The 27547-nt window shown below is 37.8% G+C and overlaps 1 protein-coding gene across 6 annotated transcripts in view; it reads left to right on the forward strand.

Moving 5' to 3' along the window:
• Positions 1-27547, forward strand: part of EXOC4 (exocyst complex component 4) — a 738285-nt gene that overhangs the window by 187391 nt on the left and 523347 nt on the right. For all 6 annotated transcript variants that reach the window (XR_011438236.1, XM_023640178.2, XM_005609413.4 and 3 more), the window contains exons 8-9: positions 10103-10248; positions 14684-14772. Coding sequence is in view for 5 of the 6 variants with exons in the window: in XM_023640178.2 (XP_023495946.2) it covers positions 10103-10248; positions 14684-14772 (235 nt within the window). In the remaining variant the exon portion in view is untranslated. The remainder of the gene's footprint in view (positions 1-10102; positions 10249-14683; positions 14773-27547) is intronic.

The raw sequence follows: 27547 nt of genomic DNA on the forward strand, positions 1-27547 counted from the left end.
GAGACCACTTTTGTGTCTTCCACTAACATGGTCTCTTTTCCTCTCTTCTATTTTTCTATGAGTGAATTAGACACAATCATCAAAATACTACAGGGTCCACAATACATTGGAGGAAAAACCGACAGAATTGAAAGTAGAAAATTCAATGATTAAAGTTGGAGATTTCAGTACTTTTTTTTCAGTAATTAATAAACAACTACATATAAAAGTTATCTTGACACTACACTGTAGTCTATTAAGTATGCAATAGCATTATATCTAAAAATAAAAAGTACTTTATTGCTAAAAAATGCTAACATCTGAGCCTTCAGCAAGTCATAATCTTTTTGCTGGTGGAGCGTCTTGTGAAAAAACACAGTATCTGCAAAGCACAATAAAATGAGATATGCCTGTAGACAGAAACATACAAGACTTGAACAACACGGTTGAGCACCTTGAGTGAAACTGACATATATGGTGTACTCTACTCAACACCATCAGAATACAGATTATTTCACATTCACATAGAATATTCTCCATGTTAGATTATATACTAGACCATGAAGTAAGTCTTAATACATTCAAAAGGATTGAAATCACACAAAGAATATTCTCTAGCCACAACAGAATAAGTAAACAACAGGAAGAAATTTTGAGTCTCCTCAAATAAATGAAAATAAAACAACAAACTTCTAAATACACCTTGGACAAAAGAAAAAAGACCTAAAATCAGCAATCTAAGTTTCTACCCTAAGAACTAAAAAAAGGAGAAAAAGAATCAACCCAAAACAAGCAAAGGTAGGAAATGATAAAGATTAAAGTGAAAATCAATGAGATAAAAAATCAGAAGAATAACAGAAAAAAGTAATGAAACCAAAAGTTGGTTATTTGAAAAGATCAAAATTGGTAAATCTTTAGCTTGGTTGATCAATTAAAAAAGACAGAAATCACAAAAAATACCAAAATCAAGATGAAACAGGAGACATCATGACAGACCATAAAGAAATCGAAAAGCTTATATTGGGTCCAGCCTGGTAGTATAGTGGTTAAGTTTTCGTGCTCTGCTTTGGTGGCTCGAAGTTTGCTGGTTTGGATCTCAGGTGTGGACCTACGCATTGCTCATCAAGCCATGCTGTGGCAGCGTCTATATGAAATAGAGGAAGATGGGCACAGATGTTAGCTCAGGGTCAATCTTACTCAGCAAAAGGAGGAGAGTTAGCGTCGGATGTTAGCTCAGGGCTAATCTTCCTAAAAGAAACAAAAAGAAAAAAAAATTAAAAGCTTATAAAAGAATATTATGAGCAATTTTATGCTAACCACTTAGCTTAGATGAAATGCGCAAATTGCTAGAAAGACACAAAATACCAAAACTGATTCAAGAAGTAGAAAATCTGAATTGTCCCATAACAAATAAATTAGTAGTTAAAAATTTTCCTACAGATACATAAGCCATACAAATGTTCTGTCAAACATTTAAAGAAGAAATAATATTAATTCTTTGCAAACTCTTTCAGAAAGTAATGAAGAAACACTTTCCAACACATCCTATGAGGCCAGGATTACCCTGACAAAAAAGTGAAAGCTATCACAGGAAACTATAGAGCAACATCCCTCATGAACATAGATGCAAAAACCTAGAGAAAATATTAGCACATTGAATCCATCATCGTAAAAATGTATTATGCATCACAAAGGTGGGATTTGTCAAAAAATCAGTTAATGTAAAACATCATATTAATAGAATAAAGGGCTAAACCCCCATAATGATCTCAGTAGATACAGGAAAGCATTTGACACCCATTGATTAAAAAACAAAAACCTTTAGCAAGGTAGGACTAGAAAGGAGCTTTCTTAACCTGATGATAGGCTCTATGAAAAACCTGCAGTTAAAATCATAAGAGAACTTTCTGAGGTGTTAGAAGTGTTCTAAATTAATTGTGGTGATGGTTCCACAGCTGTATACATTTACTTGCAAATTATTCAGCTGTACATTACAATGGGTGAATTTTATGGTATGTAAATTATATGTCAACAAAGCTGTTTTAAAAATATGATGGGATAAAATCAGATTACAAATATTCAAGGATATATGTCCTTCAGTGTCCTTCAGAGAGCATATAGACATACACTTAACAATCCTGATGCAAGTTAATTAATGTATAAATCATGGAAATCTCATCAACATTATTTCCCCTTTCACAATTATGTGTTTGAGGGTACACATGAATATGAATATTCATGAGCTTCACAAGGGCATACGTTCCAAACTAAATTTATTGTCCCTGCTAAAGAGATTCTTCCTGCATTCCTGATGATTGTTCATGGAACTAGTTTTCAGTTCCTCAGATGTGCAATCTTTTAGCCATTTTTTATTTCTCCTCTTCTTTCCTTTGCAGAATAACTGGTTGAATTTTGTTCGTTTTCTTTTCTGCCTTGACTCTCACATGTATCCCTAATTGAAGAATCTTACTACCACTACTTTAGTTTAAACTTTTTTTTCTTGAACTATCTCAGCAAGTAGGTTTTTCTTTATGTATGAAGTGCTTCCTTAATCATTAGATATGTATGAAGTACTTCCTTTATCATTAAGTATTTCCTTAATCATTCCTTTTGCCCCAAATCCCATTGCCTTCTAATCTATTATTTTATATGCTGCCAGATTAATTTACTTAAAGTATATTTATCACCATTTTGTTTACCTATTCAAAACGTTTTATTGCCTCCTCATTTTATCTTTAACTTCAGTCTTTGAGCCTGGTGTTAAAGGTCGGGAGAAATTTGTCCATTTACCACCTTTCCAGGCTTACCTCGCAGTCTTCTCTCTCATTTTTATGTTACGTGAACTATTTGCTTTTCACTAGAGATACCCTGAATTTCCCCAGCACTGTTTTTCACTTGTTCTGTTCCTTCTGCCATTTTTGTCTTTTTGGCCTTGTACACATTTTAAGGTTATGTTTGTGTCTTGTGGTGCTGTGATCTTGAAACCTTTTTCATTGTTCTAGTTAGGAGCAATCTTGTCCTGCTATCAATGCTCACAGCAGTTTCTTTGTCCTGATACTGACCACTTTCTCAGTTTAATGTAGTCATTCCTTTGTGTCTCCATTTCTAGGTAAGCAAATCGAGGGAAGGATTGATTGATTGGTTTGGCTTTTAATTCACTTAAAAATTTTATTTACATATAGTAACGTTGCCTTGTTTTGATATTAGGGAAGGATTTTTTTAATCTTGTTTTTATATCCAGCACAATACCTTGCATGTTTTTATATTAAATAAATATATGTTTAAAATAAATGAAAACTTTTCTTTTGAAAGCTATTAAAACTGAGTTTTCTTTGTTAAAAGCTCCTCTGTTGGGTGGATGGCGGGAGCTAAACTGAGCTCTTTGATTGAGGCTTTGCTGATCAGATGTTTGGTACAGGACCAGAAGATACATGTGTACTCTTGGAATTTTTTGGTTTGTTTTGCTTTGAACACTAAGGAACTATTCACAAGACCATACTAACAGTGGTTTTAATTATGCAATTGCCATTGATAATGAATGTAATTAAGCAGGCAGCCATTCCATTTTCAAAATGACTTTATTTTTCTTTTGATTTCCTTACTGCTGAATATTTTAGTCCTTATACAATGGGGAAATGAGACTGTTATGATGAAAAAATAACTTTGCTTTTTTTCTGTCATTAGTATTTTGTTCACTAGCAACTCTATGGCAGAAATCTGATCATTTTACCGATGTTAAATGGTGGTCCTGATTTTAAAAATACTGTCAAATTGTTTCAATTTCTTTGTTGTAACATTTTCTGGAGTCAAGGAGATAGTTTGAGGAGTGTATTACACTGACTTTCTCTTCCCCCTTCTCGGGATTCTACTCTCAAATTTGGGAAATGCTGATATCCCTGTACCGAGGCCTTGTCTCCTCCATCCAGTAAGACTGTTCTTTCTGCTTGGGTTCTACCCTTGCTGCATGGAAACTACGAGTGCTCTCTGGGAAAAAGCCAGAGGAACTCACCTAGTGCACGTCCTTTCTTCTTTCAGGAGTCATAGCCACTGGGTTCTGCCTAATTTTGTTCCTCTCAATTCTTGTCTTCTCAGTATGTTTTTTCAGCTTTTATGATTATTATCAGTATGTAAGTTAGTTCAGTGGAAGCTACTGGAAATCAACTCCTAGGCATGAGCATTTTAAAACAGCAAATTATTGAAAATTATGGTATTTACTGTAGGCACATTCAAGATATTGCCCAAGAAGGTTTAGTCTTAGTTCATATTGGGAGCTCATGGTGATTTTTTTCACCTTATTATTGCTCCTGTCATAGGAAGCAATCTAATTCTCAGATTCATCAGGGGAGGCAAATACAGTATGGCTTTGCTCTAAATCATTGAACATTTGAAGTTAGTAGTCAGGAGAATTGGTTTCCTAGTTGCAGAGATTGAAATCTGTGCAAACCACTACTCCTGTTATCATGAGATACCACTAGTCTACAAAAACAGTATTTGTGATATAAATGTCACTAGACGCATGTTAGTATATATGCATTTATCCATTTCTTAGTGAGGAAGTCAATCTGTCATAAGGAAAAAATAAGGAACATGTATTAAAGTCTCTAAAAATATATTGCAGAGTCAAAGGGTTGAAAATCTAAGACCTTATCAGCAACTGGATTTGAGACCTGTACCCTATGGAAAACTTAGCTTGCAACCTTTAAATCTCTTTCCTGTGGGTCTCCTATTTCTTTGTCTCTGGTCATCTAGTTCATTCTTTATTTTCTCTGTGCAGATTGACTTTCTTTGATTTTTCATCCACATGGTGGCCCCAAAGAATTTACACCTCCTCAGTTACATTGACCAGCGGAGATTGCGTCCCACTAAAACATTCCTGGGAAAGAGAATCTGATTGGCTGATTACAGGGTTGGCTGTCTCCCTGGTGAAGTACGCTCTATCTGAGAGGGTGGGATCCCAGGGTACAAGCATGGGTACCAGAGTCCGTTGTGTGGCTGGGGAACCGTTCTTAGATGAGGGGAGAGGATTTTGTAAGCTGGGAAATTACTGAAAGGAATCCATCACATTAACTACCTAGGAGGATATGGGTGTTTCAGTGAGTAGCTACTTGGATAAATGGAGAAGCTGAAGACAGGAGATGTGCTAATTCTAAGCCTGTAAATCCCACTTTTATTTTTAGAAAACTCTGCAGTGTAACCACAAGCAGCCACAGGCAATATGTTAAATAAAAAGGATTAAATGGTAAATGAGAAATTCATTCAGAAAAATCTGAGAGTCTTGGCCCTGCTTTATACATCATGAGATTTCTGACTAGCATCTTAGCAACTGCTAATCAAATGTTATAGTAGAAGAGATTCCTGACCACCCCAATTTGTATGTTCTTTAAAGCTTTATATTTCTTTGCTTATACCACAGAACTATCCAACGTACCAGGTACTCAAAAAATATAGCAAACCATGGTATGACTGGGATATATAGATTTTTCAGGTGCATTCCAACCACGTTCTTACATTTCTTGTCTTTGGTTTTACAAATTAATGCCCTTTAAGTTAAACTTAAAATGCCCATGAACTTTGACTCTTATTTTTTGAAGTCTTGATCAACAAGAAATAGCAATTCTTGGTACTTAAAAAGAGAAAAGAGGGAGGCTGGCCTGGCGGCATAGTGGTTAAGTTCTCATGTCTGCTTTGGCGGCCCAGGGTTCATGGGTTCGGATCCCAGGCGCAGACGTACACACCACTCATCACACCACACTGTGGTGGCATCCCACATATAAAATACGGGAAGATTGGCTCAGGTGTTAGCTCAGCAACAATCTTCCTCAAGCAAAAAGAGGAAGATTGGCAACAGATGTTAACTCAGGGCCAATCTTCCTCACCAAAAAATAATAATAATAATAAAAAGAGAAAAGAAATGAGTGTCTGAAATATGAAGGAATTTAGAGCTAGCAAGAACACAGGGTTATCTTCTGCAGATTTTCTGTGGGCAGTATGTATTTGATATGTGTAATGCCCTTTGCCCTAGAATTCTAATCTTGGGTGATTTTCCTCAGGCAAAAGACAGCCTGTATAGCTTATTTCTCTTCATAAAAATGGAAATTTGAACTCATAGGTGAGTGCTTAGTATGCTTATGTTGTGAAGATGCAATATGTTATCCACAATGATGTGGAATCACCAAGAAATTGTATGGTTATATTTTAATACCAGGCATCTGATGTTTGTGTCAAGACTTTGTAGTGGAAGATTTAGCCTAATTCAAACAAATTTCAAGCATCTTAGAAACAGGGTCTTGTTTATTCTTAGAGATATTTAAAAATGCACTTTTACCAATTTGGGTGTCAAAATAAAACTTTACCTGTCTTAAAGCAGTATTTTCCAGCTGGTGGTGAAAGGTATTAGGAAAAAGAAAGAAAGAAAGAAACATCACAAAGCCTGTGATTAAAATGACACCTCTTTTTAATTTTACTTATAGATTTTTGTACTGAGGACTAATTTACAGGGCTCATTCTATTTGAAGATGATCTCTAATTTGCATATAACAACATTTACATCAAGGCTTCTTATCATATACTTTCAAAAATTCCATGAGTTGCTATATTTTTTGGATTCTCTGGTGTGTTGCATGGGAGTAGAGAAATATAATGCTTTAAGGATTGTAGCATTTAAGATGGGGTGGTCAGGTATCTTTTCATTAAATAATACCGAATAGTATCAGGCAGTTTTTGGTGAATACTTACTGAATGATGTGTAAAATGAGTACTTTAGGAGCTTAGAAAAGGGGACAGCTGGCCTAGAGTGGCCTCGGAAGGAGTCAGTAAAGAGAAAACAGTGGAACTGTTTTTGGAAGGGTTTGTTAGGATTTATTTAGGAGAGAGGTAATCTAGGTTAGGAGTCCCAGAAATGAGAGGGCCCAGGCATATTCAGGGAAGAGTTAAGTAGGTGATTTTGATTGGAGTGTTGGTTTCATGTTGGGGAGAATAAGATACGATTGGAAATAGATATTGATGCCAGATTGTTGCAGCTGATGAGATGAGTAGCCTTATTTTGATAGCAGCAGCAGTGTTTTAGGAAGATCACTCTGTTGATGGAGTATGGGAAGGACTGGAAGAGTCAGGGATGGGGGGCAGAAAACTAAATGAGAAAACTGCATGAATTGAGCTAAGTTGGTGCCTGTCAGAATGAACAGGAGAAGGGCTAAACCAACAGAGAGTTGAGAGTGGTTAATGGACTTGGGGACTAACTCCATTGTGGATACAAAGGATAAGGGGATGTATCAAAAGACGGTTCTGAAGTTTTAAATCTGGAGGTCAGTGAGAATAAGAAGGTACCTGATAAACAGAAAGAAGACAGAAGGAATTACTGATTTTTATGGGAAGATGATTTAGGTTTCAGAATGTAGGGTTGATTTTTATGAGTGAATTATGTGAATATGTCAAGCATGCAGTCACAGATCTGGGACTAGAGCTTGAGAGAGAAATCAGGAATAAACTACGTCATGGTAAAGGAAATAACATATGTGAAGGCTACTTTTTGACGTCAGGAACGTAAAGACAAAAAAGAAGTAAGATTCTAGGTAAAGGATGAGGACCAACGCAAGATTTTTGTTGAGAAGGTAGAAATAGTACATGTTTGTGGATAGAAAAGGAGAAGCCAGTGGATAGGAATAGACTAACAATGCTGAGAGGTAATGATTTAGGGAACTTTATTGATGTGGAGAAAAAGAAGAGTGCTCTTAAAATACTTGGGTTTTAAGGATGCTAGTTAGTTAGGCCCTTGTCAGTCAGTATTTTATTATACAAAGCCAGTCATTGAATTCTAGGACAATAAGTACCTCAAAAGAATTACTTGGTTTAGTGTATCTTCATACTTTGGTAGAAATTTATTTTTGTCATTTGATTGGTGTTAAAACTAACACTTGAGCGAAACCAGTGCGTTTGTAGATTATCTTTCTACGTTCTATCAATTTGAAATTCTATTCTGGTTTATTAGCCTTCTTTTGATCACAGATTCCTTCAAACTGTGTTAGCATGACTGCCAAATCTGCAAAATAATTGAGTCCCTCCGTTGAGTTGTTGCTAAAGTAGAGACCCAATTCAATATTTCCCCTAACTATTGGGCAGTTTAGGTGATGTATTAACAGAGATAGTGTTTGTCGTTATATTACTTCATCACCCTGCTGAATAACACTCTAGTGGCCTCGTAAATAAATAAAAAAACATTGACCAATCTGTTAACATGTTTTATACTTTCCCAGTAAAATCTTTATTGTGCAGAAGATGAAATAAATAAAGTCCATTTGCTGCCACTCAGCCATTCTCATTGGCATTTTTTATGCTCTTGGTGAGAGGAGAGTGTCATGTGCAAGAGCACAGTCTGCAGAGTCATAAACCTGGGCTGAAATCCTGGCTTGTTATTCTGTAATTAGAAGACCTTAGGCTAATTTCAATTTTATTAAAACTTTTTTTTTAGAGCAGTTGAAGGTTGACAGCAAAATTAAGGGGAAGGTACAGAGATTTCCCATTAATCCCTACCCCTACACGTGCATATAGGTTAGCTTCTTAATACCACGAATTCTGTTTCTTCATCTCTAGGATGCAGATGGTAACTCCTCCTTCATGACGTTTTTAAATGTCCGCTATTTGATAAGTGCTCATAAGGGAGGCATAATTGACTTTAAAACTCACTTGAGCCATCATCATGTTCACAGGGTGCTTCATGTTTTTTGATGGTAGTGCTTAATGTGGTCCTCCAGTCTTTATTGAATGAATGAGTGCGCGAATGAATGCATGAATGCAGGAGTGAATAGTCCTGGGACCCTAAGTCTCTGAAAAGCTTTTACTTCAGTCATGGGTAGAATTGCTTGCCCGCATGTACTACACCACTTGGTTATCTTAAAATTTTACGTGTGGTAAGTGATTATAGAAATGAGTTGATAGACTCTATCCCCAGGTTAGATATTCTTTGGAACCATGATGATTTCTGTTCTAGATCCGCTATTTTCTTTCACAGCTGTGGGAACTTTTTAGTCTTTTAGACACTGGTCTTAGGAATAGTGGAACAGCTGATGCTAGTCCAGGCCCCACCCCCTGAGGCTCTAAAGTGGATTGATTTTATAAGCAGGACCCTCTGGCTTTAGCAATAAAAAAAAGCTGTTGCTTTTGTTGTTTTGAAGCACTAAATATGAGTAGTGGCCCTAGAAATTATTTGCAGGTCAGGACCACTTAGCCGACTCTGCCCTCCGATACCTCTTGTTGGCAGGTTTGTTAGAGAGCTTATCCACTGTGCTGTTAGAGTGGGGGATAAGGGCATGGACTGCAGATTCAGTCCACAGGCTTCGCTTTGCGGCTCCTGGACCTACTCCTGAGCCTCATTTCCTTATCTGTAATCTGACAACTAATTTACCTGATAAAATGTTGTGCTTTAAATGATATTACACATCTAAATGGATTAGCCCCTTGCCTGTAATAGCCCTTGCCCTCAGTAAATATTATGGCATTGTTGCTGATGCTGCTATAATTGGGAATAGTGAGGATTAAATTATGACTAAAGGAGAATATTGATTAACTCACTCAGCACGTTGCCTGGCATGTAGTAGGCCCTCAATAAAAATGTTCCCCTTACTCCTATGTTCAAATGCCTTCCACACTCCGTTCCAGTTTTAGGAGTAGGTAACAAATAGATGACTTTCTGGCTATAATGAATCTTTTTTCAGCTCTACAACTAGAAATTTGAATAGCTACGTTAATATACTTCTGAGTATCAAGAATTAAGTGTTAGAATTAGATTTTCTGTTTTTAAAATTGCTTTTCTTTCTTTCATTTTTTGTGAGGAAGATTGGCTCTGAGCTAACATCTGTTGCCAATCTTCCTCTTTTTCCTTGAGGAAGATTGTTGCTGAGCTAACATCTATACCAGTCTTCCTCTATCTTGTATGTGGGATGCCACCGCAGCATGGCTTGATGAGTGGTGTGCAGGTCTGTGCCCAGGATCCGAACCAGCGAACCCCAGGCTGCCGAAGTAGAGTGTGCGAACTTAACCACTATGCCACTGGGCCAGCTACATAAAATTACTTTTCGTAATAGCACATCACAAACGTGTGTATTAAACTGTTGATCTCATTGCACAGATGCTGTTGACTGAGTACTTGGATATGAAAAATACTCGTACGGCCTCTGAACCATCAGCTCAACTAAGTTATGCTAGCACTGGACGAGAGTTTGCAGCCTTTTTTGCCAAGAAGAAACCTCAAAGACCAAAAAATTCTCTTTTCAAGTAAGTGTCCCCCTCCTGGTAATATAGCAGGTGTCAAGAAGTGTTAGAGCCAAGTAAAGTGATTTTCTACTTTATTGACAGCCATTACTTCACCCAGTTAAAGTTGATTTGAAATCATTTATAGGAAGTGAATATATATTTAATTTTGTGGACTTTGTTTTCTTTAAGGGGAAGTGGCTGCTTTGGAGTATGGTTACTAGAGTATCTAGAACTTCTAATAAAAATAGCTGGAATTTGTTTCTGGGGAGTTTTATATAAAATGAAGAGAAATGAAACTCTCTAGTTGTTTCCGGGAATTTTATATGAAACGAAAGGAAATGAAATATTTCAACCCTTAAAAAAGCCCTAGGTGCCAAGAAACAGCCTTTGTTAATAAAATTATGCAAATCTCCCTAGCTGAGTAATATTGGATTTATTTGATTTAATACAGAAACAGTCTGGAAATTCTTATTTTCTAATTACTATCAGGTACCCCTACCAGGCCATGTATGTATTTTAAGTGTATGTCACTTGGTAACAGCTAACAGTTAATATTATTACTAATATTAATAACAACAACAACAATAACAGCTATCATTGATTGAGTTCTTACTATGTACTGGGCACTGTGGTAGATGAGTTTCTCAAAATAACCTCAATTAAACATAATTTAATTCAGATTATACCAAATTTTGGCAGCTGGAGTAATGGCTAACAGTCACGATGTCCTTACTAACTGTTAGCTGAGGAATTAAGCCATTTCCTGGATTATCTCATTTACTCATTACAACAACCTTATAGGCATGAGTTCTCTTTTTTAATCCTCTTTTACACATAAAAAAAATTGAGGCACAAGAGAGATTAGGTAATTTATGTACGTTCCCATCACTAACAAGTGGTAGAAGCAGGGTTTAATCTTGGCAGACCTTTGTGTTCTTTTGAGGAGTTAATAGGTACTTAAGAAGTTGTGTCTGTAAATCTAAGCCTATGAAGTGACTACAGAAGTATCATCCCAGTATTTTGAATTCATTCTTTTTGAATAGTTGAGGCTCCAGTATCTTTTATTGATTCACTTTTCAGATTTGTTTTTTATCATGGATTCATAGAGTTCTTAATCATTAAGGAAGGTTTCAACAGTTCATTTATCTCGTGGTCTAGAGGAGAGGGGATTTACTGTGCCTGCGCTGGGATAAAATCCATTCTGTTTATTGAATACGTTCCTTTTTTTTTTACAATTTTGTTTAGAGGTTGGATGCAGTATCAGTTAAAACGCTTTAGTCTGCAAGTAACGTAGGACCCCAAATGGTGTAGAGTAAATCTTAGGAAAGTTATTATCTCACACAATCAGGATGAATGTGGAAGATTCCTTAATTCACCAGTACAATATTATCAAGGACCCAGCCCTTTCCACTTCTCTGTCTTTAGAAATGAACATGGTGATGCATAGGGAATGGGGTCTGATTCTTCCTGCACATCATTTTTTTTTAAATTGGTAGATTTTATTTTTTATAGCAATTTGAGGTTTACAGAAAAATCAAGCAGACAGTATAGAGAGTTCCCACTCTCCCCCGCCCCCACAGTTTCCCCTGTTATTAACATCTTGCATTAATGTGGTACATTTGTTACAGTTGATGAACCAGGTTCTGAGAACTGCATAGCGCCATGTATCCACCATTACCGTATTATACAGAACAGGTTCACTGCCCTAAATATTCCCTGTTTTCTACTTATTCATTCCTCCCTCTTTTCCCCATCCCCTGAACCCCTGGTAATCATTGATCTTTTTACTTTCTCTATAGTTTGCTGTTTCCAGAGTGTCTTATAGTTGGAATCATCAGTATGTAGCCTTTTCAGACAGTCTTCTTTCACTTGGTAATACACATGTAGGGCTCCTCCATGTCTTTGTGGCTTGATAGATCATCTCTTTGGATGGCTGAGTAATATTCCATTGTGTGGATGTACCACAGTTTGTTTTTCCATTCAACTGTTGAGAGACATCTGGTTGTTCCACCTTCTGGCAGTTCTGGATAAAGCTGCTATAAACATGTGCAGGTTTCTGTGTAAGTTTTCAACTCATTTGGGTAACACCAGGAGCATGATTGCTGGATCATATGGTAAGGCTATGCTGAGCTTTGTAAGACACTACCAAACTGTCTTCCCAAGTGGCTCGACCGTTTAAAATCATTTTTATTAATAACTTATTACTACTTAGCGTTTATTAAGCTTTTCTGCCAGTGACAAAGCTCCTCTGCAAGTTTTCCTCAAGAAAACTAGGATCGGATCTAATGCCCGTTCCTATACCAGTCACTGGCAAGGGGAAGCTGACCATGGTTATTGTCTTAAACCGGTCAGGGTTCCTCTCTGGGGATAGGTCTCGAGCTGGAGAGGAGCCGCTTTTCCTGAGCACATTGCTGAGGGCAGAGGGAACAAGGAAGAGAATACCTGCATAGAATGGGGGCTAGGCCAGCAAGCAAGAGAGAGAGCGCAAGCAAAAGGTGTTTGACAGTGGCCACTGAGACTGCCTCAGATGCTGCCTAATCCTTAGGCCTTTTCTTTCTTTTGTTCTCCCCCTAGTTCAACTTACCATTCTAAACCTGAGTGTATTGCAGAAAGTGGATTTCAGGGTTTTTAGATTTCATGCTCTCAACCATCACCCCTAACTTTCAGCCTCAGACCACAGGGACATTTTCAAACATTTAGCCAGTCCTGAGATTGGAGAATTGGAAACATATAAATGGTTAGAAATGAATAAATTAACTTAAATAATTGTCATACATTTATTATTATTGCATAGTAATAAAAACTCATCACCCACACAGAATTAGACCATTATTTGCCTGTTTCTAGTCTTGATTCTACCATTAATGAGCCGTGTGAGCCAGAACAGGTCTCCTGTCTTAAAGGGCCTCCTTTGACTATAAAATAAGGCGGTGAGACTGAATCATCTCTGGTGCCTCTTTTACTATAAAATTATATCAATCTGTGACTTGTTGCAAACATAAAAAGGATTCCTGAGTAGCAAAAATACATCAGCTCATAAAGGAGTAAGATTTGGCAACCTGTAATCTGTTTTTATCACATCCATGAAGGACTTTATTACTCTCTTTAATTGCCCCTAGCCAAGGTTAATTAAGTGTGTTTAAGTTCTCTCTTATTGTGTAATGTGTGCCTCTCTATTCTTTGCTCAAGAGTTAATTTTTTTCCCTTGCCATTTCTGATCAATAGCTGTCAGCATGCTTTGGAGAGGTCAGTGGCTTCTTTTCTGCACTTGACTGGCAGGTGGCACTTTTGAAGTACTGCACACTTTGCCTTCCTTCTGGCTGTTAGTACCCTGTTAGTTCTTGGCAGGGTGCAGAGAGAGGATCAAGTAACCCAGGGGTTGGCCTCAGACTGACATTCATTTTGGTATTCATCTTCCTTGTTAAGGAATGGATAAAGAAGGCATAATTAAGAAAATGATGGTGCTTCTACCTTGTTGCCAGAAACCTACCCCATTATCACTGTTGCTCTTTCCTTATGTTGCTGTTTACCCCTTAGTGACAGTAATTCTTTGAAGGATTTCTCCTGTCAGCTTGTTATTCTGACTTTGAAAATCTCAGGTTTGAAATGGAATTTCTTAGCACATCAAAGGATTTGCTGTTTGATACAGTCATAATTTTCCCTGTGTTTTTGTTCCTTACCTGCAAGTTTCTCTTCAGACTCTGATTTGTTTTTGTTTTTTCTGTTTTGTATTCATTGTTTTCGCTTTTAGAGACCTGTTCTATATCATGAGCCTATCCTCCCTGTTTCTAACCTCTGAAACAGTTCCTGGGTGGGTGTCAACGAACAGCTTGTACCTTGGTATTTTTAAAAGTATTTTGTGTGGTAGGTGGCAGGTCAAAAACGTGGCAGCCATTTAGAAACTATATCGTTTTGGGGGACTTTGAAGGAGAGACCATGAGTTCCTTGCTTCTAGGGTGTGGTTATTCAGCAGCATTTCCAGCATGCCGTTTGTACTAGCCTTCTAACTGGGGGAATTAGAAAGGCAGGATGTCTGCTCTGAGGAGCTAGGATTTCTGTTGTGGCAGGTGACAGTCACTGAAGGCTTTTGAGCTAGATAGTATCTTAAGAATGACTTTGTAGACACCCTTCTTACTGTGTGTATAGGGATCCTGGCAAAGGATGATTGTGTTCTGGAGGCAAAAGAAAGTTGCAACAGATCAGAGTTGTACCAGTTGAAATGGAGAATGAGCACAAGATCCAAACCTTGTTGCAGAGGAGTGTTATCCTGGAATTTTCTTCATAAATCAAGGTGTATGGCAGCTGGCCCTGGCCCTGTTGTGGAATAGCCAGAACGTCTTGGTCATGGAACGTCAGGGAGCATCACATAGCCTAGAGTAGAACTTCCAGGATACATAGCTGGGCACCACCTATTTGTTGCCACCTAACCATTTGTTTACCCTGCGTTTCATTGCAGATTCGAATCGTCCTCCCATGCCATCAGTATGAGTGCCTATTTGCGAGAGCAGAGAAGGGAGCTCTACAGTCGGAGTGGAGAACTTCAAGGTGGGTGATTGAGCTTCTCTGGAAAAACTAGTTTTCTGGAGGAAGGTCTGAAATGTTTATAGCGTATGAGTCTGTGGTCTGCATTCACAGGGTTTTTTTTTAAGATCAAGATTTAAAGACTTGGTGATCTGTTTCTTCTATCATTTCCCAGTATCTGCTGCCAAGCAATTAAAACTATTACTATGGCCATGGGATTTATAGACCTGCTACCATTCAAGAGGGAACTCAAAGCAAAAAGAGGTGAGGTTAGTCTTTTCTTGCTTAAAGATGGCAGGAGTACCTGAGTTTTGGAAAAGGGCAAATGCAGCCTGTCATGATGTAAAGGCAAGAAGGATACCTCTAAATAGTATGTTCGAATCAACATGACTTTGATGCACAGAATATTTGATACCCATGTGTGGTTACTGAAGAGTTGTAATCTGAAGGACAAAATACTTAGAAAATAAATAAGTAAATTCAATTAAGTAAGGAAAAAAAAAACCAAGGGTCAGCCCCATGGCCTAGTGGTTACATTGGGTGTGCTGCACTTTGGCGGCCTGGGTTCAGTTCTCAGGCACTGACATACACCACTTGTTGGTGGACATGCTGTGGTGGTGACCCACACACAAAATGGAGGAAGATTGGCACAGATGTTAGCTCAGGGCAAATCTTTCTCAAGCAAAAAGAGGAAGATTGGCAACAGGTATTAGCTAAGGGTGAATCATCCTCAGCAAAAAAAAAAAAAAAAAAAAATCAGAGTCATTAACATTTTCTTCTGTGAAAAGAGGATGCTAATCATGGTAAATGTAATCAATTAAGAAAGATTTGTGAGGACCTGCCAAGTTAAAGACATTCTAAGCCTTGGAAAGGATGGAAGTCAGGGCAAGGAAATAAAAGATAAAGCCTCAGGTATGTAAGTAAGGCATGAATTTCAATAATAGTATCAGGAAGTAAATGCTAACAACTAAGTAGATGGTATTACTAGTGTTGTTGAGAGAAAGGAGTGATATTTAAATTATTTTAGAACTGTGGGCTTTCTCTGTGAGGGATTGATAGGAACACTTTCACTGTTTTTGAGCATTGGAGGCCTGGACTATTTTGCAGTGACTAGTCTATGCAATTAAATATTTAGTTTTCAAGATTCATCATAGTTCTACATCAAAATACTATGAAGTAACCAGCAAGTCTTTCTGAATTTAAAGACTATTGCCTAGTCATTCCTACCTTCATTATTAATCTAAATACTTGTAAGTTTTCTCAAAGATTCTGCTATGTTCTCTCATATTTATATCACAGGAATAGTACCACAGCTCATATGTATAGGTAACAGAACTAAAAGCCTAGAAATGTGTTAAAGTGTTGTTACACATTCTGGACGATGTGAAATGTATGTCTTGGAGTCCTAAAGTCCAAGAGTACGAGAATAGTTAGAATTGGGGCAAATGAAGGAGTGACCCATTCTACTGTCAGACAAGGAGTGAAGGAGGAGGGGGACTTAGGATCATACCTAATGGGCATAGCAGATTATCTGGGGCTAGAGAGATCTTCTGTACTCACAGTGCCCTAATTTTAATTTCAGAATTGGCTTAAGGAATTGTTTAAATTTACCTCCATAATTTCTCTCCATCTGGCTTCTAGTATATGAAATTCCTTTAATGGGGACAAAGTCTTTATTTCTTTCTTCCTTTTTTTTTTTTTTTTTTTTTTTTAGCTTGAATCCTAGTCATTTCTTTCTTTTATTAATTATAAACTTGTTGTTGTTGGTGGTGGTGAGGAAGATTGGCCCTGAGCTGACATCTGTGCCAATCTTCCTCTATTTTGTATGCAGGACAGGATGCCTCCATAACGTGGCTGATGAGTGGAGTAGGTCTTTGCCTGGGGTCTCAACCCATGAACCCAGGACGCCAAAACAGAGCACGTGGAACTTTAACTGCTTGGCCATGTGGCTGGCCCCAATAAACTATTTTTTAGAGCAGTTTAGTTTCACAGCAAAATTGAGTGGAAAGTACAAAGAATTCTTATGTACTCCCTGTCCCCCAACAGACACAACCTCCCCTACTATTGACATCCTCACCACAATGAAGCCTTTCATTTGACACTTAAAGATGAAAAGGTAGCCATATAATTAATAGGACAGGAGTGAAAGCTGTCACTCACTCAGATTCAATCATAATTAGTCAACATGGGTAAATGACTAGCTTCTTTCTTTTGTTTTGTTAGATAGTGAGAATTGTAAGCACTCTGTGCTCCAGCTCTGTGGAATGGTTTTCAATGAGGCCCCTCCCCACCAGTGGTCTGTGATCTCTTGAGAGAGAGTGTAGCAAAGCAATGAAGAGCAGAGGGTTCTGGGCCCAAATTCCTACATTTAAAATTTAGCTCCCCATTTACTAGCCTCGTAACCTCTGTGCCTCTGTTTCCCTATCTCTGAATGGGATAGAATGGGGACAGAAATAATGGTACCTACTTCATGAATTGTTGTGATAGTTAGGTGAGCTAAGCTATGAATAGTGTTTAGAAAACTGCCTGACATATAGTAAATGTTATGCCTTCCTCCTTCTCAAACATTGTTATTATTGCTAGGACTGTCATGGGTGTACTGCATAACAGCGTTTCAGTCAGCGACGGACCATGCATACAATAGTGATCCCATAAGATTAGTACAGTATAGCCTAGGTGTGTAGTAGGCTGTACCATCTAGGTTAGTGTTGGTACACACTATGATGTTTGCGCAATGACAAAATCCCCTAATGATGCATTTCTCAGCACTTATCCTTGCCATTAAGCGATGCGTGGATGTACTGTCAGAGTTTTCGTATGCATTCTATTTGTCTCTTTGTCTGGCTAAATCCTACTTGGCTTTCCAACTTAAATGTTTTTTTGTAAACATTGGCACCTGAGCTAACAACTGTTGCCAATCTTCTTTTTTTCTTTTCTGCTTTTTGTCCCCAAATCCCCCCAGTACATAGTTGTATATTTTAGTTGTGGTTCCTTCTAGTTGTGGCATGTGGGACACCTCCTCAACATGGCCTGATGAGCGGTGCCATGTCCTCGCCCAGGATCCCAACCAGCGAAACCCTGGGGTGCCGCAGCAGAGCGCGTGAACTTAACACTCGGCCACGGGGCCGGCTCCTCCAACTTAAATTTAATTGCCACTTATTCTCATGAGCCCTCCCTGCTGGTCCCTCCTCTCCCCAACCTACCATACGCACACTCTGGGGCTGCGGCCCCTGCTGTATGCTCACATCTTTAGAGTTCCCTTTCTGAGCATTTTCCACACTACGTTGTGGATTATGCTCACTTGTCTGAGTCTGCCACAAAACTAAAAGCTTCATGAAGGAAATACTGTTTTATTTCCTGAGCTTAGCACAGTGCCTGGTACAGTAAATGTTCAGTAAATACTGGTGACAGAATGAATGAGGACAATTGAGGTCTAAAGTAGGATAGCTGAGCTTACCACTGAGAGGTACGATGGGCCCCCAAGGAGATGGGGCCCTGACAGCCATTATCAGCTTCATGGGTTCCCATTAGCTTTTAAGTTTAAGGAGAAGCAGAGGCTGTTCAGAGATCTGTTTTTGCTCTCTGCATTTATACATAACTTCATTAAGTAGAAATGCTGCCCTTGAGCTGTGTGGCCTAGGACAACACTGCTATATGAAATTGGAAAACATTTTAAAATCTAACTAAGTTACAGAGGAAGTTTATTCTATGAGGATGGTTAATTGAAGAATCATTATAATCTAACTAGGAACTTTCCCATCCTTCAAAAAGTTAATTGAAAAATGGAACTTTCAGACAATAGTCTATTGTACTTATGAGTATTCAGCAAAATAGGAGGATTTATCTCTGGTTACAAGGGGAGAAAGTAGTTAGCAAACATATCATGTTCATAATAATCATTAAAAAATAATTTAACTGAGCTGCCATGTCACATGCTAGATGAGAGAATAGGTCAGCTGATCATTTTTTTGTAAGAGTTTGATTTTGTTTTATTCAGGAACAAAAGTTTCTCTGATGAATGCTTTTAATATTTCGACAGGAATAAAAGGAAAAAAATCACACCTATTTTCCATTAAAAATGACCATCCTTTTTCAGTTATTCTATTAATCTGACTGGTCCAAGGACCACAGTGAGATCTGCATTTCAGCTTATCCTTGAAAAGGCATGATTGAATAGTTCAGTCAAATCATAGAGACTGGCAGAAGATTTTTGTCTCTTTTCTTAACGCCACACAGCAGGCTTCGCTTCCCAGTGGTTTGGTTCATGGGGTCAACTTTTCCTTCTGTTGCAGGGGAAATCCACCAGAAAGACCATCAAAGTAATATTAAAAAGCTCAAATTTTAGAACAGTTAAATTCCTGCCAACAAATTGCAGTTTATCATGCAATTAAAAATGTTATTCAACCTAACAACACACAAGGGGAAAAAAGAATGAAAAAATGTGGTTTCTTTGGTATCATCAACCCATCTCAGTTGGCTCTAACTGTTAGGGTACAGATGGTTCATTATATAGTCTGCTGTTGGCAATTGGGCTGAGGAGGTGGGGATGCTGTTTCAAAGTGTGCAAGATAACAGGTGGAAGTCTAACTTGTGTGTGTGTCTACGTTAATCATAGACTTCCTGTTGTTTTGAGCATCTCTCCTGCTTCATTGTACTGCTTAGATAGCCGTGCCATAGGTTAGAAAGATAGTAGTTTTAATGAATGTTTAGCTTGAATGTAGCTTCTCGGTTTTAATGTGTGATTCTTCAGGAGGATAAGATAACTGATGAACATGCTATCTCACGAGGGTTAAAAAAAAATCAAAATACTGCTCATGACCAAAATAAGCTCTTAGGTTAATCAGTCCCACTGTGTCTCGTTTTTCTCATTTGACAAATAGAGCTGTTATCAGTTCTGACTACTTTAGGGAGCTGTTTTGACTATAAAAGTAGATATTAAAACTCTGGAAAACTTCAAATATAGCTATAATTGATTTATATTAAAATGATTCTTTTGTGGAATTAGGAGAACTGTGTTCACTTCTTTATCTCTTGTTTTCTCCCCCCCTCCAGTCTCATGGTCCCACTGAGTTGGCTCTCCTCAAGGTCACCAGTGACCTCCATCTTGGCAGATTCGAAGATGTGGCAGATTTGCTTTTCTGTGTTCCTCTCACTTGATCTTGCAGCAGCTCTTTCCCTTTTCTCCTCCTCACGTTCTTTCTGAGTCTTCTCAGGCGCAGTTGGCGTGTCTCATGGTTTGGTCCTGGGGTCTTTCCTGTGCTCACTGTGTAGACTCTCCCCAGGTCATCTCAGCCAAAACCAAGCTTTGCTTAGTGCCTGGGTGCAGATGACTTCCAGATCTGCTCTCCTTCCCAAATCTCTTTATTGTTTCCTGACCTCCTCCAGTATCTTGCCCCCCATCTTGTCATTCTTTATCACAACATGCCTTTTATTTTCCTCATAACACTTTTCTTAATATGTACATGTGTTGTTAACTCCTTAATTTTCTGTGTTTCCCTCAAAATACCCAAAATGCAAGACTTATTCATTAGTGCATTCCAGTGCCTCAGACAATGCTTGACTTGAATTAGGCACTTAAAAAACACGTGATGGAGAAGACCTCTATCCTCACTATCTCCTTAGGTGCAGGTATAAGCCTTACTTATCTGAGTAATGTTAGTGAGAGTTAAGTAACATGTAGAGTAAGAGTCCTGTGCTTTGTCTTGGCTTATTTTTAAAGATAATAAAAGTACAAATGGCTAGAGTACATTAGCTGTCATTGATCCAAGTAGAAATGTATAGTCAGTTTTGATTACAGTTTTTTTTCTGTCTTGGAGCTACTCAGTACTTATGTTTGTACTCTAAAATATTACTTTTAGAGTGCCATTTTTATTCCCATTAGTTTAATGAGTGGCTTTCTATAGCCCTGACATTAAAATAGTCTGTAAAGCTCCAACCACTTGAGAATTGACTTCTCTAAGAGGATTTGCTTTACATAGTAAATATGGAAGTACTGGCATCAGGGAAAACTGGGCTTTTATATAGACCTGACCTGAATTTTCTGAGTTTTTCTCTCTGATGGGTTGTTGGTGACTGGGGTTGTGAATGCTTAATGATATTGTATGTAATTAATCTGTTTGGAGGTGCCTTGCCTTAAGGTAAGGCAATGTCTGATACAGATCAACTGTGAGTTGATTCTCCTTTTTACAAAAGGATTTATAATAGCATCTCTTAAACAGCAAGCTGTTCTGTAATGGAGCATTTAAAGCAAGATTTCATTTGTGCACAGGTTTTCAGGATGTTTTGGCTAAAGTGAGGTACAACAATTTCACGCTCATACTCTCCACTTGTTCCACAGTCTTCAGTATAAGAAGCACTTGTAAAAGCTTTATATCCTGAAATTTGATTAAAAAATTCTTTGTAGTCCTTTAAATTTGCTTAATAACTTTGTTAGTAACTATGTAACAGTATGCTGGGGACATGAAAAAAAGTACATTTTTTTCTTCTTAAAATTGCGTATAATTATTTCAAAATAACCTTAATCTTTCATAGTTATCTCTTCTGTTTTAGATTATAAAATAGTGTATAAAAATTGATTCCCCTTCTTTTTGTATATTTCAATTCTTTTTTAAAAGATTGATCTTAACTTACTTACATGTAAGATTTGTCTTATAATGAAATTATAATGGAATTTTTATAAATGCTAATTTCTTTATCTGTTCCTAAGAAGTAGTGAGTAATAAATATACTTTCTTCAGGTCATGAACAGACTAATGCATTATTTCAAATCATTTAAGAAATAAAAATATTCCTTATGCCAAGACTGTTATTGAGTATACCACCTTTAGCCTTAATCTGTGCAATGTAGATATTTATTTTAAAATGTTCTTCGTTTGTGGGTTCAATTTATATAAAATGGATTTATTTTCTGACTAATTCTAGTTCATACAACATTCTCTCTACCCAGTGGACAAACCACTGGTAGCCAAGCCATGTGGAAGAGCCTGGAGGTCATGAGAAAATGATCTTGAGAGTGCAAAATAGCCATCACAAAGCCTTAGTAAAGCCTGAGAGCCTCGCTCTTGAGAAAGATCCTTCGTCATCACAGAAATCTGGTTGAGGGCATATAACTTTATTTTTAGAAAACTTCTTTTCTGCTCATTTATTCATTTATCCATACAGATGTGAGAAAAGAAGGAATGCTGTTGAATTCTCATTCATTGTATTGAGCTTTAAAAATGATACATATGCAGTTCTCTTTATGTATATTTATACTTCAATTAAGTTTTTTTAAACTAAGAATGAAAAAATAAAAACTCCTAACATGATGTAAAAGAAAATTTTAAAGTTACCTTCTCATATTTTTAATCATTTGGTTCACTTTAATTTTTTAATGTAAAAATAACAGCTTTGCTCATTTTCTTAGACTTTCTTTAGGAGATTAAGAAATTATATTTTTTGCAACTCTAGTAGTTTATATGATACAACGAATTCTGACTTGAGGTATTTTAGAAAATAGAAAAGACCACAAACATTTATGGTATACAGTGAAGGAGGTAATTATTAGAAACTGATGAGAATGCTACATAACAAGTTTTCACTGTCCCAGTAAGACACAATTCATGAGGAATTTTACATTTTCAAAGTGTAGGGTTGAGTTCTTTCAGGAATTGTAATAGTTAGAGATTACCTTATCTGAAGTGATTGATTATCAAAATTCAGAAGAAACTGATATAAACGTGCATGTAGTATAATGTCTAGAAAATAAAACAATAGATTTTAATGGTAGAAAGTGCTTTAGAACTCATAATCTCGTACTTTTCAAACTCATTTTTCAGACATAGAGCCCATCTTCTGTTTAAGGTTTATTTCACAGTTCAATATAGAAAACATTAGTGTAGAGACGGTTTGACTAAGTGGGGTTGGGGGCTCAGAACCCCACCTGCTTAGACCCCTGCTCCATCGGCCCCTCTCCCCTCCCCTGTGGGGCACCTGAGGCACCGTTAGCAAACTAACGACTCCCGGAAGAAGATCCCTGTACAAAGGGAAATTTGATGTGGGAGAGAGATGACACCACCAGCATGTAGAGATAGGAGAAACTAGTCAAGAATGGGTAAAGACAGTTGATTATTCATAAAGCAAAAAAGACATTGGATTTGAACCTTACATCATTTAGGAAAATAAAAATTTGGTTGGTCGAGAACTCAAATGTGAAAGGCAAAACCTATTGATGAGGATGTTCATAGCAGCATTGTTTGAATAACAAAAACCTGGAAATAAATACCATAGACAGGAGAATGGATTTATAAATTGTGGTATAGCCATATAGTGGAATGTTATGTAGCAATGAAAATCAATGCACTATACTATGCATTAAGTTGATTGACTCTCAAAAGTAGTCACATAAGAATATATATATAGTCTAATTCCATGTTTATGAAGGTAAGGAGCAGTCAGAACTGAATAGTATCTTCTTTAAGCATACATCCTTGTGTGATGCAAATGTAAAGAAGGTAAGGTGGGGGCATAAATAAAAAACTCAGAAAAGAGATCGCCCTTGGAGAGGATGGAGAAGGATAAAATTAGAAGAGCACATGGGGCTTCAAGGATAATAGTGCTGTTCTATTTCTTAAGCTAAATGATGGAAATACTGTTGTTTATTATTTTTAAAACTGTACAGATGTCACATACTCTCATATATTACACATTTCCTAAAAAGTATAAATATAACAATTTTTAAAAAGCCCTCGTAAATCTCCAAAGAGAAAATCATATGTGTAGTCTGATGCTCTCATTTAGAAGTCTAAACCAAATGGGGAGTTTTCTGTGAGAGCTAGATTGGTTCTTTGGCCTGCACCATTCCATTGAAACTCCTAGTCCATGCTGAAGCTGTAAATTTTTATTGAACCAGTACTGTACTTTAAGTTGTTCCTGAGAAGACAACTTCAGGGTCAGGGGGCTCCTCCCCAACTTGCCTGTTCTCTCCTCTCTCTCATCCTCCATTGGGGATGTCAGAACCCAGCATTAAGTCAAGTCAGCAGCTATTCTACTTTTGTTTCCTGTGTTTTCCAGGACTTTCTGTTTGCGTATTGAATCTGTATAGATTTGTTATATTTATTTGTACTGGACACTTCACTAGGCCTTTAGGATACTGTAGTAAGCAGAACCAAGTTTTGCCTTTGAAAGGCAAAAGAACAGAAAGGGGCCATGAATGTGTCACAGACAGTATTTGTTCTCCCTTTCCTCTATATTAATAGAGCCCTTGATTTTTAGTTGGACACATGGCTACCCAAAATACAAATATTTCTAAACTTTTTTTGCAGCCACCCATGGACACATAATTTAATTCTAACCAACAGAATGTGAGTGACAGTGATGTGTGTAACTTCAGGTCTTACATTTAAAAGGAAGGACTCTTCTTCTCTTCCAGCCCTGTGCATGTGTGAAGGTGTTCATACACATAATATGAATGAAATGTAGTGGTGAGCCGTCTTAGACCATGCAGGTGAGGCAGTATTGTAGGGCTGGAAGAGTAATGAGATAGAAGGAGCTGGGTTCTGATACTGTGAAGTGTCGCTCCTCTGATGACCAGAGCCACTGTACCATCCTCGATGAGAGAGGAATAAATTCTGTCTTTTGTCATTAGTATTTTGGTTCTTTGTTACTTGCAGCCTTACTTATATCCTAATTAATTCAACATGCGAATAAGTGATCACAGCTCTGTGATACCCATTATGATGGAGTTGTATATATATGTAACTGAGATGTGTATACAATTGCTGGGAAAGGCAGGGAAGCTTTCATAAGTACTTAAGGTTCAAGCTGCTTGTAAAAGAGAAAGAGAATCTTTCCAGATAAAGAAAGAAGGGGTGGGCATTTCAGGCAGTGGCATGACAAGGATAAATGTATGAAAGTGTGAGAGTATAGGCTTTTCTCATTTTATAACATGAATTGGATATAACTCTTTGTGTTAAATAAGGTAGGTAGTTTATGTATGCAGACCTCTACTGATTATAATTTGTTACTTTCAGGAACAAAAGATTGTTCCTGAAAAGACACCAAAATTGTGAATGGCTTTGGCCATTGTTCATCATAACAGTTACGAGATTAAGAATTGATAGAAGCCAGTGATGTACTGGTCATGATAGGAAAATAAAAGTGATTATTGGGATCGGCTCCGTGGCCGAGTGGTTAAGTTTGCGCACTCCGCTGCGGCGGCCCAGGGTTTGGATCCTGGGCGAGGACATGGCACCACTCGTCAGGCCACGTTGAGGCAGCGTCCCACATCCCACAACTAGAAGGACATGCAACTAAGATATACAACCGTGTACAAGGGGGGGGGGGGTTTGGGGAGATAAAGCAGAAAAAAAAAAAAAGATTGGCAACAGTTGTTAGCCCAGGTGCCAATCTTTAAAAAAAAAAAAAGAAGTCATCCCCACTCCCCCCCCCCAAAAGTCATTATTATAGTTGAGCAAAAGCTAAATGTAATCACAAACTGGATTGTCTGAGTGGTGTTCAAGTGGTATAGCCATGCCACTTTATTATTTAAAATCCTATAGGAAACCTAACTTTGTTTTAAATGCAACTATTGTATTGTATCAGACTGTGCATGGTAGATTTGGCTGGAGATATTGGCAGGGGCTGGATCATGAAGGACCTAATTCTAACCTAATTCCTAATCTAATTCCAAAGTACCTTGTTCAGCTTGGACTGCAAATGGCAGCTTGGTTCTGTATGGAGATTGCAGAATTCTGTGTGCTCACATCTGATTTCCAGCTTGTAATTATGGTGTGGATGAAAATATACATCAAGTTACTTTTGGCTTCACCACAATTTTAAACTCCAAAAGCCCATATTACAGTAATATATGATAGTATGTGTGAATGCTACATGAATATTATAATAGTCATAATATAGGATGTTCATTCCTAGAATTGTGATGACATCTTCTGAATTGCAGCCAGTTCATTTGCATATTCATGCCCACTTAGCTCAAATAAGTCCCTGTTTGTTTGCACATTAATGTCTGATTTCAGCACCAGTTAACTAATTTACATATCCCTGTTCAGTTGGTTAGTGATGCTCGTATGTGGAATATTGGTGCGGCTGTTTGTGCTTTGAGTAGCTTGGGGAGCATCACGGTTTAGTGGAAGGAGTACCTATTATTCATCCTGCTTTTACTAGGCAAGTCTCTTTGCCTTTCTGTGCCCTGGATTACTCATCTGTGTAATGAAGTTAGCAACATTTACCCTGCCTGTTTCTTAGGGTTGTTGTAAGTATCAAATGACATATAGGAGGTGACAACATACAGTCAACATTTCTGTACCAACTGTGTTCTAGGCCCTCCTTCTGGAACATCTGCATATGGGAGAATTCTAGGTGCCATGGAGGACAAGACATGCAAATAGAATTTTAATGAACGTTATAAGTACTTTGGGGACCATAGAGGAGAAAACACTTAACTTTCCCAGGGAGAACCATAGAAGGTGTTACAAAAGAGGAATCTTTCTACTGAAATTGGGAAGATGAGTTAACCAGACTGACCAGGGGAAGGGTGCTCACTGCAGGGAGGGAGATGTGAAACAACACGCAGATGTGTGAGCGCTTCATGGAGCTGTAGGCAGTTTGCTGTGGTTGAAGCACAGAGTGTATGAGGAAGATTTGACCTAGACAAGGGTGACAGGTGGGCAGATCTCAAGGGACCTGGTATAACAGCAAGAAGGCATGGTGTTTTTCATATGGGTGATAGGGAGTCGTCTAAGGGTTTAAAGCTCGCGAGTGGCGTAATCAAATATGCATTTTAGAGAAAGTATTCCCGTGTCTATGTGGAGGCTGAATTGAGTGCACTGAGGTTGGAGACAAGGAGGCAAGGTGTGTTGTTACTTCAGGTTAGAGTTTACACAGTTTATAGAGTTTGTAGAAAACTATGCCAGCTTTTTAGAAGGGTAAGAGCAGTGAGGATGGAAAGGTGGGAGTAGAACCAAAAGCTAATTTTGAAGTAGAATCATTTAGACATGAAGACTCATTCTATGTGGAGTTTGAGCAAGAGATACGCGTTTTGGCTGATTCCCAGTTTTCCAACCTGGTAACTTGGGTAGATAATGATATTATTTGTTAATATTGGGAAATATAGGAAGAGGAGTAGGTTTTATGGAGTGTTAGGTGGGGGTGAGGGTGGCTTTTTTGTAACATATATTTTTGTGGTTCTCTTTTAGTTTGTTTAGATGTATCTAATCTAATCTAACCATATCTAACCTAACTAATCTAATCTGTTATTAACTCCCTCACGTCTAAGGCATTCAGCAGTTTATGATTACCGTCACCATTCTCCTTCCTAAGTCCAGAGTATTGGAGTTAGGATTGTCTTCCCTCCCTCCTCCTCCTATTTTTAAACTCCATATACTGCTTTCTCCTTTCCAGGCTTTGGTTGGTCTGTTCCTTTTACTGCCCATTTTAGTCTGAAGAATATGAGTCCGTTAGTTTTTATTCCTAGATCTACCCTGTCTTTTAGTATTATTAAAATAAAGCTGACATCTATCTTTCTTAATAACTCGCTCTGTGAGTTTGCAAGTCACTTAACCAGCTCTCTCAATTGTAAAGAGAAGTTAAATGATTTCTGTGACTTTCCTTCAGTCCAAAGCGCTAGGTTCGTGAGTCTCAGCCACTTGGTCACTATCTGTGTGTAGACATCTGAGTCTGAGGACTAGTTAGAGGTTCAGAGTGTGTCTCTGCAGTCAGATTACTACCTGGGTGACCTCGGACAAATGAACTCCTTCGTGTGTCAGTTTCATTTTCTATAAACCGTGAATATGATATACGT

This window comes from Equus caballus, chromosome 4, assembly GCF_041296265.1.
Source record: "Equus caballus isolate H_3958 breed thoroughbred chromosome 4, TB-T2T, whole genome shotgun sequence".
Taxonomy (NCBI): Eukaryota; Metazoa; Chordata; class Mammalia; order Perissodactyla; family Equidae; genus Equus; species Equus caballus.